This window comes from Gnatocerus cornutus, chromosome 6 (assembly GCF_029298725.1).
Source record: "Gnatocerus cornutus isolate USDA-ARS CGAHR chromosome 6, icGnaCorn1.1, whole genome shotgun sequence".
Lineage (NCBI taxonomy): Eukaryota > Metazoa > Arthropoda > Insecta > Coleoptera > Tenebrionidae > Gnatocerus > Gnatocerus cornutus.
The window spans coordinates 16,093,618-16,110,426 of NC_142238.1; the positions used below are offsets into that span (position 1 = coordinate 16,093,618).

The window sequence follows — 16,809 nt, forward strand, 5'->3', positions numbered from 1 at the left end:
ACTTTATCGTTAAAAATTTGATACAAATAAAAATAGATTAGTTTATGTTAATTTATTAAAAAAATGCAATGTTTTTATTTTTGATTATACGTATGAACTTTTAAGTCTCCTTGCAATTAAAATAACCAATTCAATCGTGCACTGTATATTTTAGAAAACTGTATCGGGTGTGAAATAAACGTTGCAAAAAAAAGCGAAAACATAAAAATAATGTAGCAGAAAGACTAATTTTATTAATGCTTGTAACATTTTGAACAAATTAAGTTATATTTTAATTTTAGTCAACAAATTATGGCCGTTTGAGTTTTTGAAGGTTCGAAACAATTCGTGCTCGATATCTCAGAAACTATTACAGATGTTAAAATGCGGTTTGCGCCATCGTTATTCTCGCGATTTTTTACATAAGAAATAGTTCTTAGCTTTTTTAAAAGTCAAAATTTGCAGTTTTTTGCGAATGTCAAACTTCTGATATCCATATCTCGCTTATTTTTTGGAGTAAACCTAACTTATTATACATCAGTGCATTTAGAATTTTCCGCACATTCCAAATGTGGGATTTAATTTTAAATCCGAATCTACCAAATGACAGGTCCGAATGGAAAATATTGGAAATTTTTGACTGGTTTTAAAAATAAAAATTTTTAAAATCCGTCGCTGTTGGCTAAAAATTGTGAAATTTGGAACAGACAATAGACAAGCAATGATAGTAACTTTTGCAAATTTCATTGCTCTAACATCAAAATTACTAAAAGTACAGGTCCGAATATTATATTCCATATTTTTGGCCCGTTTAGCAAATGAAAATTTCTAAAGTCCGTCCCCGTTGCTCAAAAAATTTGAGATTTAGGATAGACAATAAACAAGTCAAAAATAGTAATCTATTCAAATTTTATTGCACTACCTTTAAAACTACCAAAATTACACGTCCGAATGAAAAATATTGGAAATTTTAGATTCGTCTTAAAAGTAAAAATTTCTAAAATCCGTCTCTGTTGCTCAACAAAATTGAGATTTGATACATATAACAAACAAGTCAAAAATAGTAATCTCTCTAAATTTTATTACCCTAGGATTAAAACTGCAAAAATTACATTGAATGAAAAATATTAGAAATTATTGGCTCGTCTTGAAAATAAAATTTCTAAAATCCGCCCTTGTTGCTCAAAAAAATTGAAATTTAAAAAAAGCAATAGACAAATTAAAAACAGTTATCTCTTCAAATTTCAGTGCTTTAGCATCAAAATTATTAAAATTACAGTCTGAATGGAAAAGAATTGGATATTTATGGCTCATCTTGAAAATAAAACTTTCTAAAATCCGTCTATGTTGCACAAAAAATTTGAAATTTGGAACATGTAATAAGCAAGTCGAAAGGAGTAACCTCTCCAAATTTCAATGCTTTAGCATCAAAATTATTTAAATTACAGGCCCGAATAGAAAGTATTGGATATTTTTGCCTTCTTTTGCAAATGAAAATTTGAGATTTGGGGCAAGTTAAAAATTGTAATCTCTTAAAATTTAATTGTTCTATATTAAAAACTACCAAAATTACAAGTTCGAAGAACATTCCGTTCCTAGAACATAGTGTAGAAATAATTTTATCGATCGATCGTTTTAGAAATTCGTAATGTCTAAATGTTGCTTTAATAATTTTAAGTGTATGGCAGTATAATATTAATTCATGATAATTCTAAAAGCCAAAATCTATGGAACCATGTGAGATTCTACAAATTATAAAAACTGAGATTCCATTCTTTATAATGATGTATTACAGTAAAAAATGAAAACAACAGTTTGAGTTATGCATTAAGTTTTTTTTAAAAAGTGAAGTTGGTTTCTGAAAATTTTCTGGAAAATCAGTTTTTCTGAGATATCTTGGCAAAATCGACGATTTCTATAGTTCGCCGTATTTGCACGAGTTGCATTCGCTGTACGCAAAAAATTAATAAAACATTTCTGTTAGAAAGTTTAATTCTAAACATTTTTAATTACATTTATTTTTGCTCTAAATTAATTGATTTGAAAGATTAACGAAGAAAATTTTTTTTATTTTAATTGTTGAAACTCCCACGTTACGTGAGAGAATTTTTTTGTCTAATTCCTGATGCCTTAAGGATTCTTTCTGCCAAGTTTCAAAACTTTAATAATTTGTTAAGATTTGAAACCTAATTTCCCTGAACTATAAATATTAAGCAAAACAAAAACCAAGTTCAGATTTGCTAGTTGTCACGCCTTCTTTGTGAAAATTATTTGAAATTATCGAATATGACTACTTGAAAAGTTGCAAATTGAAAAAGTAAATTTTAATTATTTTGTACCGACTTTATTGCATTTTTTTTCGGGTTGATTCTTTAGAAGTGTCCTTTCAATGACAAACGAAATTTTGTCGGGTCTTCACAATTTTTTTATAAATAAAAAATGAATTGTAACTTTTATAAACAAACTTTGAAACCCAACAATGAAGTATCACTTTTTTATCATTTTTGTGATAAAGTCTGCATATTTAGCCACATCTGTATACACTCCCGGATAATCAGGCCTCGCGCACCCTTTTCCAGTAGACACAATTCCAATTTGGACATTATTATACACCAAAGGACCCCCAGAATCGCCCTACAAAACTCCACAATAAAAATCACTTCAATTCTTATTATTATTAAATACCTGACAAGCGTCACTTCCTGCATAATAGGCACATATCATTCGCTGTTTAACAAAATCTTCATATTTCTTCTTACATTCATCTCTGTTAACAACTGTTACCAAAACAAGATGTAAGTCTTCAGAAGGTGCTGAGCCACCTTCTACTTTAGCCCCCCAACCTGTCACTGTAGCAAGTTGATTGGTCGGTTCTCTGAAAGACTGCGATGGTAAAGGGACAATCCTTGCAGTTGCGCCTAGTTTTATATCATTTTTGAGTTTCAAAACGGAGATGTCGAAGTCAGAAGAAAACCTTCTGTAACGTTTGTGCTGGAAATATCGTTCGATGGTGATTTTTTGACCGCCTTTGTTAGGTTTGTTCGAGCCCACTCGCACACTCAGACGGTTTGCACGTGTTCTAGAAGTACCTTTAGATAGAATTTGATATTGATATGATGGTGTTGTACAAGTATGTGCAATGAGCAGCTGTGAGCACATGTTGGGGAGTTATGATTGAGCCTCCACAACGGAATTTGTTGTAAAGATGAAGGGACACTTGGTAAGGGGCAGTTTCTATGCTTATGGCAGTTCCACCAACGATTTTACCATCGATGGGTGGCTCGGTTGCACCATATTCTAAAAACTTGAAAGTTATAACTAGGAATAAAAACATGCTGACTGGTTTTACCTCGAAAATAGACTCTTTATATACCTGTGTTTATGTCAAAAAAACTTTATCGATGACTAAGTTTAAAATAAATTAGAATTTTGACAAAATATAGTAAACAAATAAAAATGCGACTAATAAATTTAAAATTCTAATGGAGCAAAACCTCTCTGGAAAACCGCTTATTTAAATCCTGCTGATTACTGGAATTGTCCTTCATAAATCGGTAAATTTGTTCTTTTAGCTCTGGAGATGTATAATAAAAAGACATTTTTCGAATGACAAAAATATTGCGAAACTTGTCTACTTTCTCCAATAAAACAGTAAAAAGTTGGTAAAAATATAAAAGCTCTGACTCCAAACTCCAACTTTCATTATTTGCATTTTAATTTAAAAATAAAGTTGTCTAGACTGGAAATTAATAAATGGTAAATTCGTAAAGCACACACAAGTTGCGTGGTATTAAAAGAAGTTGTTTTAAGAACAGTGAACCGTGAAATTACATTTTTATTGAACTTATTTTCTAGAAATTTAATAACAACTAATTTTAAATTGCTAATAATTTATTTTTACACGAAAATCTGAACACATTTAATTTTTACAAGCTGGTTACATTCTTAATAAAGTCTCTAAATTCCGACACTCTTGAGTACACCCCTGGATACTTCGCTTCTGCACATCCATAGCCCCACGAGACTATTCCAGTAAGTAGACCATTGACCACCAACGGACCGCCAGAGTCGCCCTAAAAAAACGCAAAATCTTTTAATACAACAATGTACAAAGTAATCGTTTTGTGTAGAATTTTGCGCAGATTCTAAATCTGGGCCCAAAATTTAGGTACGACAACAAATGACTGAGTAAAGGGCGTTTGAATTTTAGGGTTGTTGCCAGAAGGCCAAATTTTTGAAGGTTCGAAACAATCCGTGCTTAATATGTCGGAAACTATTTGAAATTTTGAGAAACCGTTTGCGCCATCGCTTTTTTCGCGATTTTTTACATAAAAAATAATTTTTAGATTATTCAAAAGTCAAAAATTGCAGTTTTTCGGGAAAATTTATGACGAAAACTATGTCAAACTTCTGATATCGAGTTCTCACTTATTTTTTAGAGTAAACTTGAGTTATTATACATCAGTGAACGCAGAATTTTCCGCAGATTCTAAATCTTAAATTGAAATTTAAACTTTCGGATAGTTGATTTTCATTTTTCCTAATTTTCAAATCTAAATATCTCGAAAACTATTAGAGATATTGAGATGCGGTTAGCGCGATCGTTTTTGTCGGCTCATTTTACGTTAGAAAAAGTTTTCAAAAGCCTAAAAATTGATAGTCGATTTTTCGCGAAAAAAAATTCCGACTCAAACGATGAAAATTTTTCAATTTTTTTATTTTTGGCCAAAATTCCTAAACTATTTGTCTGATCGATCTCAAATTTGGCCAGTGGATAGATTTTGAGCTTTTCTTTCGATTGATGTCTAATATAAAGTAGTAAACGTCGTTTTCACCTTGAAATCAGTGATTGAAAATCACCCCAAAACGACCTCTTCAAAACAGTTTTTGGCCAATGCCCCGTTTGTTTATGAAGCAAACTCAATAAATTTTGGCTCATTTTACGCAGAATATTACGCTGAATCCAAAACCGCAAAAATTTTTTAATTTTAGTCATCAAATAACTGAGTTGTGGCCGTTTGAATTTTTGGGTTGTCGCCAGAAGACCAAATTTTTGAAGGTTCGAAACAATTCGTGCTGAATATCTCCGAAACTATTATAGATATTGAGATGCGGTTTACGCTATCGTTTTTTTGCAATTTTTTGCATAAAAAATAGTTCTTAGATTTTGCAAAAGTCAAAAATTGCAATTTTTCGCGAAACTAAAACTTCTGATATCAATATGTTGCTTATGTTTTGGAGTACACTTGCGTTATTATTGCTCATTTTACACCGATTTTCATGTAGATTCCCAAAAGATAAAAACTGTTAAGATCGGTCAACAAGTAACTGAGTTATGATCAATGCAAATTTCGGATATTGAATTTTTAGTTGGAAAATTTTCAAAATACAGGGTGTCCCAGAACTCGCGCCCCAGAGAGAAAGGGCTTATGGAGGCAACAATTCTGAACCAAAATTTTGAAAGCATAATTTTTGAACTCAAAAAATAACTGAGGTAAGACAATAAAACTGTAGCCAATCCTGAAGCTGAACAGAATTTGAAAATTGGTAACTATGGACACATACTATCATCCATTGGTCAGTTAAGCATTAGACTCTCGTTGCCTAGGAAATTGGGGTGGCCTTTTACTCTACTTCTCGAATAAGCTTTCGGGATTGGTTGTTAACTTTTTATAAATTCTCGAATACTATTAAACTTAGTCAATTTTTGTTTTGAAATTTACCATCTGTATTGCTGTCGGCACCCTCCCTTGCTCTCTGGGGTGCGAGTTCTGAGGCACCCTGTATCTGCATACCTACGAAAAATTTTGAAAAACGTTTTTACCATCGTTTTTCTCGGTTTATTTTACTTAAGAATCCGTTCTCAATTGTCAAGCATTCGATGGTCAATTTTTTGGCAAAAATAACAGAATAAGAGGCATTCGAAATTTTGAATTGTCGCTAAAGGGCCAAAATTTTGCTCGATATCTCCGGATTTAAGACAAATATAAAAAAACTCTTTTCGAAATCGTTTTTTTCGTGATTTTTTAGTCAAAACTTCGTTCTTAGATTTTCCAAAAACCGAAAATTTAAAAAATCTTGACTAAAACTCTCCGGTCGCTAATTTTTGCCAGATTTGCACTCAGATTTTCAACATACCTGACACGAATCTTTCCCTCCTTCTGCTTCCCTCGCACACACCATCCGCGTAGTAATAACAGCGAAATCTTGGTACGCCTCTTTACACTCCTCGTTGCTAATCGCCGGAATTTCAACAACCTGCAATTTGCCGGAAATTTGCCCATTTTCACTCGTAACACCCCATCCGGTCACTGTCACAATAGTCCCAGGAGAAAATCTGAAATTACTGGGAGCCAAACCAATGGGCATTGCAGCTGGTCCTAGTCTGATAGAATTAAAGAGTTGTAAGATGGAGATATCGTAATCCATGGTAGCCATGTCGAATTGGGAATTCTGGAAGAATTTCTGAACGGAGATTTCTTGCCCACTTTCTTCGGTGGTGTTGGAGGCGACGCGCACACTAAGAGAGGTTTCGGATTGTCTGCAAATTCGTGTTATTTAAGAGAGTTTTGATTTGGTGGTGGTGTTTATACCCATCGGTGCAATGGGCCGCTGTGACGACGAAAATCGGGCTGATGATGGAGCCGCCGCAGAAGAAGTGGCCGTATAATTGAACGGAGACTTGATAGGGGTACTGTTCTATGGTCGCGGGTTTTCCTCCAACGATTTTTCCTTCAAAAGGGGGCTTTGGGGCACCTAGTTCAGTCAAAACAATGAGAAAAATTTAGGTTTTTTTCAGTCAACACTTACCGTACACGGAGAGCAAGAGAGTTAGAACTAGAAATGGTACCATGGTGACTACTGATTAGTCTCAAAAAAAATTCTTTATATACAGTTTTTCGTACTTATCGTGAACAATTAGGGGTAAACAACAATGAGAACAATAAAAAACCTTGAATAAAAATCCTTTATTTGAACAATTAGGCTATTGATTTCTTGATGACCCCGTCAATGAAGCCTCTAAAAGCCGACACCTTTGTGTACACGCCTGGATGATTCTCGGCTCCACAGTATTCAAAACCCCATGAAGTTATTCCAAGAAGAACTCCATCGAGGGCGTACGGTCCTCCAGAGTCCCCGTCACAGGTGTCTCTTTCTCCTTCACTAAAACCGGCGCAAAACATGTTTTCTGTAACTTGCCCATTGTAATTCTGACAGTTTTTGTTGGTGATGGTCGGTAGGGTAACTTTTTGGAGCTCTAGAGGAATAGCGCCTCCGGTGGACAGGCGCCCCCATCCTGTCGCAACTCCAAATTGGTTAGGTTTAACCGGCGAATTTTCGGGTGGAAGTTGAATGGTTTTAACACTTCGATTGATCACAAAAGGGGTGGTTAGTTTTAAGAGAGCGATGTCGTAGTCGTAGCTACCATCTTCGTACTTAGGGTGGTTCATAATGGAGGCTACTTCTCGGATTTGACCGCCTTGATTGACGTAGGTTGAACCGGCTCGGACTAACATGTATTCAGGTCTGAAGCTGAAGACAGGCGTTGGTAGTTTTGAGTTATTTTTTACTTACTTAAATGTGCAATGGGCTGCTGTGAGAACGATTTGGGGGTGAATTAGGGAGCCCCCACAGTAGTGGCTGTCGATGTAGATCAGAGAGACTTGGTATGGGTAGTCTTCGATGGTGGTGTCGTGTCCTCCAACGATTCGAGAAAAGTTTTTTCCGCCAGTCTCTGTCGGGATGAAAATAGCTGTCAATTATAAAGATAAAATATTTTTGGTCTCTTAATCAATTCCACGGAGTTTTGTATTTATTCTTCAAACTTTAGTTGTTTTGTTCTGTACTCTTATTGACTGTGCTAAATTGTAGAATTTTAGATCAAGAGACAGACATTTTAGAAAATTGTTTTTATTAAAACTCGAAACTAAGAAACTTTTAAGGTTACAATGTTCAAATTTTGCAGTTTCATTATTTCAACACTCTAAATAACTGTGCTAAATTACAAAATTTTTAGAACAAAAAAATACAAATTTTAGAATTTTTTGTTTCGCAGACGGTCTAGAAATGTCCAAAAGTTTATGTTAAAACTTGTAACTCTGAAAGTTTTAACGTTACAACATTCAAAGTTGGTACTTTTACTATTTTTAATACTTATATTAACTGTTTTGAATAACAAAATTTTAGAACAAAAAACAGCAATTTTAGAAATTTTATTTTATGAACGAATTTAAAATTTCCAAAATTTTCTATTACAACTTGAAACAGAAAGTTTTAACGTTACAACTTTTAAATTTCCCAGATTAACTACTATACTTTTATTAACTGCGCTAAATTACCAATTTTTAGAATAAGAAACAGAAATTTTAGAAATTGTTATTTTACGGAGTCTAGAAATGTCGAAATTTTTTTTTAAAACTCGTAACTCTAAAAGTTTTATGTTACAATATTCAAATTTGGCACTTTTACTATTTTTGATATTCTTATTAACTGTGTTGAATGACACAATTTTAGAACAAGAAACAGAAAATTTAGAAATTTTTATTTTACGGACTGACTTAAAATTTTCAAAACTTTCTATTGATACTCGTAGCTCTGGAAGTTTTTACGTTACAACATTCAAATTTGGCAGTTTTACTACTTTTGACACTCTTAGAAACTGTGCTAAATTACAGAATTTTAGAACAAGAAGCAAAAATTTTAGAAATTTTTATTTTATGGACAGTTAAAAGTTTATATTAAAATTTGTAACTCGGGAAGTTTTAACGTTACAACATTCAAGTTTGGTAGTTTTACCAGTTTTGACACTTTTACTAACTGTGCTAAATTACAGAATTTTAAAACAAAAAATACAGATTTTAGAAATTTTTATTTTACGGAAGGATTAAAAATGTCTATAAGTTTATATTAAAACTTGTAACTTTAGAAGTTTTAATGTTACAATCTTCAAATTTGGCGGTTTTACTATTTTTGGTACTCTCATTAACATTGATAAATTACAAAATTTTGTAACAAAAAATACAAATTTTAGATATTTTTATTTTGCGGACGGATTAGAAATGTCAAAAAGTTTCTATTAAAACTCGTAATTCTAAAAGTTTTAAGGTTACAACATTCAAATTTGGCAATTTTATTATTTTTGACACTCTTAGTGACTGTGCTAAATTACAGAATTTTAGAACAAAAAATACAAATTTAAGAAATTTTTATTTGACGGAGAGACTTGAAATTTCCAAAAGATCTATAAAACTTGTAACTCTAAAAGTTTTAACATTACAATGTTGTAAATTTGGCAATTTTTTACTTTTAATACTCTTATTAACTGTGTTAAATAACAAAATTTTAGAACAAGAAACAAAAATTTTAGAAATTTTTATTTTGCGGACTAACTAGAAATGTCTTAAAAGTTTATATTAAAACTTGCAACTCAGGAAGTTTTAATGTTACAACATTCAAATTTAGCAGTTTTATTATCCTTGATACTTTTAGTAACTGTGCTAGATTACAGAATTATAGAACAAATAATAAAAATTTTAGAAATTTTAGAAATTTTTATTTTACGTAAGGATAATTTTACGTAAATGTCTAAAAGTTTAATATACACTTGTAACTCTGGAAGTTTTAATATGACAACCTTCAAATTTGGCAGTTTTACTATTTTTGATACTCTTATTAACTGTGTTAGATAACAGAATTTTAGAACAAAAAGCAGAAATTTTAGAAATTTTTATTTTATGGATAGACTAGAAATGTCCAAAAGTTTCTATTAAAACTTGTAACTCGGAAAGTTTTAACGTTACAACATTAAAATTTGGCAATTTTACTACTTTTGACACTCTTAGTAACTGTGCTAAATTACAGATTTTAGAAGAAGCAGAAATTTTAGAAATTTGTATTTTATGGACAGACTAGAAATGTCTAAAAGTTTATATTAAAACTCGCAACTCGGAAAGTTTTAATGTTACAACATTCAAATTTAGCAGTTTTATTATTTTCGATATTTTTAGTAACTGTGCTAGATTACAGAATTTTAGAACAAAAAATAAAAATTTTAGAAATTTTAGAAATTTTTATTTTACGTAAGGACTAGAAATAACTAAAAGTGTATATTAAAACTTGTAACTCTGGAAGTTTTAATATGACAACTCTCAAATTTGGCAGTTTTACTATTTTTGGTACTCTTATTAACTGTGTTAAATAACAAAATTTTAGAACAAAAAACAGAAATTTTAGGAATTTTTATTTTATGGACGGATTAGAAATGTCTAAAATTTTATATTAAAACTCGTAACTTTGAAAGTTACAAGATTACAATATTCAAATTCCTCACTTTTATTATCTTTGACCCTTTTATTAACTGTGTTAAATAACAAAATTTTAGAAGAAAAACAGGAATTTTAGAAATTTTTATTTTATGGACGGACTAGAAATATCCAAAAATTTCTATTAATATTTGTAACTCTGAAAGTTTTAACGGTTCAACATTCAAATTTGGCAGTTTTGGTATTTTTTATACTCTTATCAACTGAGTTAAATGACTGAATTTTAAAACAAGAAATACACATTTTAGAAATTTTTATTGAACGAACGAACTTGAAATGTTCAAAAGCTTCTATTTCTACTCGAAATTTTGGAAGTTTTAATGTTAGAACATTAAAATTTGGCAGTTTTATTACTTTTGACACTCTTATTAACTGTGCTTAATTACAGAATTTCCGAACAATAAACAGATTAAAAATTTAGGATATAGCAAATAAAACACGTATTATCTTGTAACAATTTATTCTTCCAACAAATCAATTAATAATTCCATCAATGTAGTTTCGGAAATATTGAACTTTCGTGTAGACTCCAGGACTTTGTGAGGCCCCACACCCTTCCCCCCAGGACGTGATTCCAATAAGAACCCCATTATAAACCAAAGGTCCTCCTGAATCTCCCTAAAAAAAAAAAAACGTGAAACTTCTCTTGGCGACTATTTTATTACACTCAGTACCTGACAAGTGTCCTTCTGTCCAGTGACGTACCCAGCACAAATCATCCTCTCAGTTAGACTAGACCCATACACATACCCACACGTCTCTGCATCCAGCGTCGGCAGCTCAACTTCTTGCAACTCCAAAGGCAAAACACCATCCTGCGACAACCTTCCCCAGCCTGTCGCTATTCCCACTAAATCACCATCGACATCACCATCATTCTGTTGTGGTAGACTGATAGCCCCCACAGTAGACCCAAAAGTCAAAGTTTCTGACAACTGCAAAATCGAAATATCGTAGTCATAAGTATCGCTGTTAAACTGTGAGTGTGGGATAATTTTTGCGACTTGTCTAAACTGTCCTCCACTATTGACGACGGTAGAGCCAGCGCGGACGAACAAGTCTTCGGCTGCAAGACTGGAAAGATTTGGTTAGTGAACAGCACCAGGAAGCGCGTAAGAGAAATTTTACTTACCCGTTGGTACAATGGGCGGCGGTTAAAATGTAAGTTGGGGAAATGACAGAACCGCCACAATAATGACTGTCGATATAGATAATTGAGACTTGATAAGGGTGTTGTTCGATAGTGGTTGCGCGACCGCCGACAATGCGGGGGCCTAGTTTAGCGGCGGTGCCATATGTGTCTGCAAGGGGCGATTTTTAAGTAGAAAGGGGAAAAATGCGACGAAATCGAGTGCTGTTGAAGATTCTAGTAATTATTGTTTTAATAATTAGACACTTTATTTTTTTTGAATTGTACTAACTTGGCCAAACGAAATTATAGAGTTTCCAATTTAAACATTTACGTTTTCATTATGAAACTTATTTAGCCACCACTATACATTTTAAATGTTTAAATAAATGTCACGTAACAATTTGGAGTCTGGAAATAGGATATTTCAAGTTAATAAAACATAACATGTATTGTGCATTTTGCAGTTATTTCTAGTGGTTTCAATTTTAATTTTTAAGATATTTAAATTATGTAGCCCATAAAGTTTATTCCTAGTGTTTAGTACACGTTGGCACTAAATAAAAATAGATAAAATATTGTATTGTTGATTTTACTTCTGTGAACACGCAATAAAAATATAGAACTCAATGATAATTCAGAAGAAATCTACACGGAGATTATCTACATCCTTTTATAATTCTGCGAATTTTTAATCAGCAATTGAAGTGATATTGATGGCTCTCTCATTGTCAGTTCCTGCATTATCTAATCGGATTAGTCTGCTCTCTATATTATATCAATAAAATATCTTCATTTTCATCAATTCCAAGAAGCTCAGACAAAACAGGAAGAGCATAATTTTAGTTGATAAAAATGATATTTTCTTGGAGTACTTGTTTTGTTTTGATTCTATAATTTTTATAAAGAATTTAAGACTTATGTCTTTTGTTAGTAGAATTATTTTATTATGCATTTTAGCATGTACAGGATGTAGAATTATTTTGGAACATTTTAATTTTACATGTAAAATTAGTTGTTGAAAAAAATTCGAAAATGCCGAGCTGCATTTCTTCTCTTATAATTTTATTGATTGTAATTTAATGTGGATGCAATTAGTGCCGTTCTAAAGCCAATAGTAAACGGTCTTACTCTGATTTTTTGCAAAATTTTGTTAAAATTGGATTTTGAGATACGAATTTTTAAAATGCAGTTTGTGAAACAATTTTTAGAATGCCGAGCTTACATTTCGACTCTTATATTTTCATCGAAATTGATTCAATCTTAATATGATTAGTGCCGTTTTAAAGTCAATAGTTAAAGGTCTTGCTCTGCTTTTTTTCAATTTTTTTCGAAAATTGGATTTTGAGTTTAAAATTTTTAAAATCCAATTTTTGAAAAAGTATTAAAAATGTCGAGCTACATATCGTCTCTTACATTTTTAATGATTAAATTTAAATTTACTTAGCGCTTTTTTGAAGCAAAGAGTAAAAGGCATTACTCTGATTTTTTTCAAAATTTTGCTAAAACTAGATTTTGAGTTACGAATTTTTAAAATGCCGCTCTTGAAAAAGTATTTAGAATGCCAAGCTATATTTCATCTCGTATATTTTCAACGATAGTTTTTCAATCTTAATAAGATTAGTGCTGTTTTAAAGCCAATAGTAAAGGGTCTTACTCTCATTTTTTTCAAATTTTTCTTAACACTATATTTCGAGTTTCGAATTTTTAAAATCCAGTTTTAGTAAAAGTACCCAAAATTCCGAGCTACATTTCATTTCTTATAGTTGCAATACTGGCTACTTAATTTTAATATAATTAGCGCCTTTTTAAAGCTAATAGTAAAGGACCTTACATTGATTTTTTCAAAATGTTTCTAAGACTGGATTTGGAGTTCGAATTTTTAAAATGCAGTTTGTGAAACAATTTTTAGAATGCCGAGCTACATTTTATCTCATATTTTCAACGAAATTGATTCAATCTTAATGTGATTAGTGCCGTTTTGAAGTCAATAGTAAAAGGTCTTACTCTGATTTTTTCCAATTTTTCTCTAAAATTGGATTTTGAGTTTAAAATTTTTAAAATCCAATTTTTGAAAAAATACCGTAAATGTCGAGTTACTTTTCGTCTCCTACATTTTTAATGATAGAGATTGAATTTCAAATTATTCAGCGCCTTTTTGAAGCCAAAAGTAAAGGACATTACTCTGATTTTTTTCAAAATTTTGCTAAAACTAGATTTTGAGTTACGAATTTTTAAAATGCCGCTCTTGAAAAAGTATTTAGAATGCCAAGCTACATTTCATCTCGTATATTTTCAACGATAGTTTTTCAATCTTAATAAGATTAGTGCTGTTTTAAAGCCAATAGTAAAGGGTCTTACTCTCATTTTTTTCAATTTTTTCTTAACATTCTATTTCGAGTTTCGAATTTTTAAAATCCAGTTTTAGTAAAAGTACCAAAAATTCCGAGCATCATTTCATCTGTTATAGATGCAATACTGGCTACTCAATTTTTATATAATTAGTGCCTTTTTAAAGCTAATGGTAAAGGACCTTACACTAATTTTTTCAAAATTTTTCTATAACTGGATTTTTAGTTACGAATTTTTTAAAAAACTATTTCTGAAAATGTGTCTGTTATATTGTTATTGATAGTGATTCAATCCTAATATGATTAGTGCCGTTTTGAAGCCAATTATTAAGAGACTTACTATAATTTTTTTCAAAATTTTCCTAAAACTGGATTTTGAGTTACAAATTTTTAAAATACAATTTTTGAAAAAATATTTAGATTAATGAGCTACATTTCGTCTTTTATATTTTCAACAATATTGATTTAATATTAATATGATTAGTGCCGTTTTGAAGCCAATAGTAAACAGTTTTACTCCGTTTTTTTTCACATTTTTTTATAAAATTGGATTTCGAGTTTTGAATTTTTAAAATGCCGAGCTACTTTTCATCTCTTATAGTTGCTATACTGGTTATTTAATTTTAATATAATTAGCGCCTTTTGGAAGCCAATAGTGAAGGATCTTATTCTAATTTTTTTTCAAAAATTTTCTAAAATCGGATTTTGACGAATTTTTAAAATGCCATTTTTAAAAAAATATTTAGAATGCCGAATTCGTCTTGTATATTTTTAACGAAATTGATTAAATCTTAATATGAATAGTGCCGTTAAGTGATAGCAGTCTAATATAGTAATAGCAGTTTCTACGTGCTCTAAAATAATTTGGGAAGAGTGTATAAAAATGTTCTAAAATCCATTCTAAACCAGACGTAAAAATTAGGATAATCTACTTCTAAAAGCCAATGTTGGCTTCCCTAGAAATATAAAAGAGATTAGTTCTAGCCTTAGCGGTATGAAACACAATAAAAGTAAATAAAGCAATTTAGATATTGCCGAGTTTTTTCAATTAGGACAATCAGAACTGACGACAATGTCAACAACCATTTTATCGATAAAAATTGTGATCATTGTCACCATCTCAGCTCGATATAAGTTATTGACATTCTTCGTGTGGAAATATAGCAGGAAATGGTTTAATTGATTGAAAAACACAATTTCCATATTACAACATTCGATTTTTCTGTTTTACCTCTGTAATAACTACAATTCGGTTACAAACGCTCTATTTCCCAATATAAAGCGTCAAGTCAAATAAAATTACCCAAAGGTCAATTTCATTGTATTTTTGAGAGCTGCTATCCTTTAAACATACTTCAATTTTCTACTTACTGGCAACAAGAATGACGGTAAATAAAAGAAGCGAGCGGGCCGTCATCCTGAATTTTTCAAACTAGCACTGCACTGGGGTAATCAATATTGTCTGTATAATGCACTAAAAGAATACTATTCAACTGATTGATATCGACTTATCATATCTATATAGAGCTGCTTAATCTTAGCTAAATTACCCAATTATTTGATATAACTGTTCGCTAAATTTCAGATATTTTTTTGTACTTAGTGAGTCTAATAAAGTTGAGAGTTTTATTGGGGCTTTGGAACAAAGCGATATGAGAACTTTAGTTCTGAGAAGAAGAGTAAAACGAAAACTTGCGTGTAAAGTCGAGGAATTTGTGGCATTTCGCAATCTTCTGTTTAAAGGAGAGGTCAACAAAATCTTCCAAGAAACGAGAAGTTTTATCTTACACCACTAAAATAAATTACAAGTTCTACAATTTCTAATACTAATTAATTGTAGTAAATCAAAAAAATTTATAATGTTGGACATTTGTATCAAAAAGGAACCAGAAATTTCCAAAATTTTCTATTAAATTTTGTAACTTGGGTAGTTTTGATGTTACAATATTCAGATTTGGCAGTTGTACAACATCTAACACTGTTATTAATTGTGCAATTTCAGAATTTTAAAGTAAGAAACAACAATTTTAGAAATTTTTATCAAAGACGAATCAGAATTTTCAATTAAAATTTGTATCTCTGGTAGTTTTAATGTTACAACATTAAAATTTGGAAATTTTACTGCTTTAGGTAGTCTTGTTGGATGAGCAAAATTACGAAATTTTGGAACAAGAGACAGAAAGTTTAGAAATTTTTATTTAAAGAGCGAACTAAAAATGTTCAAAAGTTTAAAAAAATAAACGTAACTCTGACAGTTTTCATCTTAGATAATTTAAATTTAGCAATTTTACTATTTTTCATACTTTAATTATGTATGCTAAAATTGAGAATTTTAAAACAAGAAACAACAATTTTAGAAATTTTTATGTAAAGAGCGAACTAGAAATGTTGAAAAGTTTCTAGTAAATTTGGTAACTCTCAAAGTTTTAATTTAAAATAATTCGAATATGGCATATTAATTATTTTTAACATTTTAATTAATTGTGCTAAATTTCAAAATTTTGAACGAGAAACAACAATTTTAGAAATTTTTATATGAAGAGCAAACCAAAAATGTCCAACGTTTCTATTCAAACCCGTAACTCTGGAAGTTTAAACGTTACAACATTCAAATTTGGCAGTTTTATTATTTTTAACATTCTTATTAACAATATTTCCACTTTTTTTTCTTAAATTTTGTAACTTTGACAATTTTAAATATAAACTCTTAAAATTAAATTGCAAAATTTTAGAGCAATAAATTAGAGTTTTTAGAAATTTTCATTTTGAAGACATCAAGATTTTTATCTTTTTATTTAATGAATTTTGTAACTTTGGCAATTTTAATCGTAAACTTGTAAAATTTAAAGGTTTTACTACTTTGGACTTGATTATCAACTGTGTTAAATTACAAAATTTTAAAACAAAAATTAGAGTTTTTAGAAATTTTTGTTTTGGAAACGCACCAAAATTACAAACTTTTTTTAATCTTAAATAGTTCAAATTTGGCATATTTACTATTTTTAACACTTTAAGTAATTGTGCTAAA

At 30.6% G+C, this 16,809-nt stretch overlaps 2 protein-coding genes across 3 annotated transcripts; both read right to left on the minus strand.

Moving 5' to 3' along the window:
• Positions 1-2,061: 2,061 nt before the first annotated feature.
• Positions 2,062-6,832, minus strand: LOC148173415 (uncharacterized). Its single transcript, XM_088039875.1, has 7 exons — positions 6,790-6,832; positions 6,573-6,735; positions 6,118-6,520; positions 3,921-4,052; positions 3,108-3,352; positions 2,665-3,058; positions 2,062-2,613 (listed from the first exon to the last, which is right to left on the minus strand). Exons 1-7 carry the CDS (start codon positions 6,830-6,832, stop codon positions 2,467-2,469), a joined length of 1,527 nt encoding a protein of 508 aa, XP_087896001.1. The 3' UTR covers positions 2,062-2,466.
• Positions 6,833-6,931: 99 nt separating this feature from the next.
• LOC148173416 (trypsin-7-like) lies at positions 6,932-15,283 on the minus strand. 2 transcript variants are annotated; one of them, XM_088040116.1, is made up of 4 exons: positions 15,153-15,283; positions 11,434-11,602; positions 10,976-11,375; positions 10,745-10,919 (listed from the first exon to the last, which is right to left on the minus strand). In XM_088040116.1, exons 1-4 carry the CDS (start codon positions 15,196-15,198, stop codon positions 10,776-10,778), a joined length of 759 nt encoding a protein of 252 aa, XP_087896242.1. In that variant the 5' UTR covers positions 15,199-15,283; the 3' UTR covers positions 10,745-10,775. The 2 variants fall into 2 exon arrangements, with proteins under 2 accessions (XP_087896243.1, XP_087896242.1); XM_088040117.1 differs by lacking the exons at positions 10,745-10,919; positions 10,976-11,375; positions 11,434-11,602 and adding exons at positions 6,932-7,512; positions 7,555-7,714.
• Between the last annotated feature and the right edge of the window lie 1,526 nt (positions 15,284-16,809).

Excerpts from the sequence above, each read along its gene's own strand:
- LOC148173415 (XM_088039875.1), bottom strand. The coding sequence starts at position 6,832 with ATGGTACCATTTCTAGTTCTAACTCTCTTGCTCTCCGTGTACG. Across the intron at positions 4,053-6,117 it reads GAGGGAAAGATTCGTGTCAG|GGCGACTCTGGCGGTCCGTT; the intron begins GTATGTTGAAAA and ends GCGTTTTTTTAG. Across the intron at positions 3,059-3,107 it reads GCTGCTCATTGCACATACTT|AACACGTGCAAACCGTCTGA; the intron begins GTACAACACCAT and ends AGGTACTTCTAG.
- LOC148173416 (XM_088040117.1), bottom strand. The coding sequence starts at position 15,198 with ATGACGGCCCGCTCGCTTCTTTTATTTACCGTCATTCTTGTTGCCA. Across the intron at positions 7,715-15,152 it reads TACCGTCATTCTTGTTGCCA|AGACTGGCGGAAAAAACTTT; the intron begins GTAAGTAGAAAA and ends TCATCCCGACAG. Across the intron at positions 7,513-7,554 it reads GCAGCCCATTGCACATTTAA|CTTCAGACCTGAATACATGT; the intron begins GTAAGTAAAAAA and ends GCCTGTCTTCAG.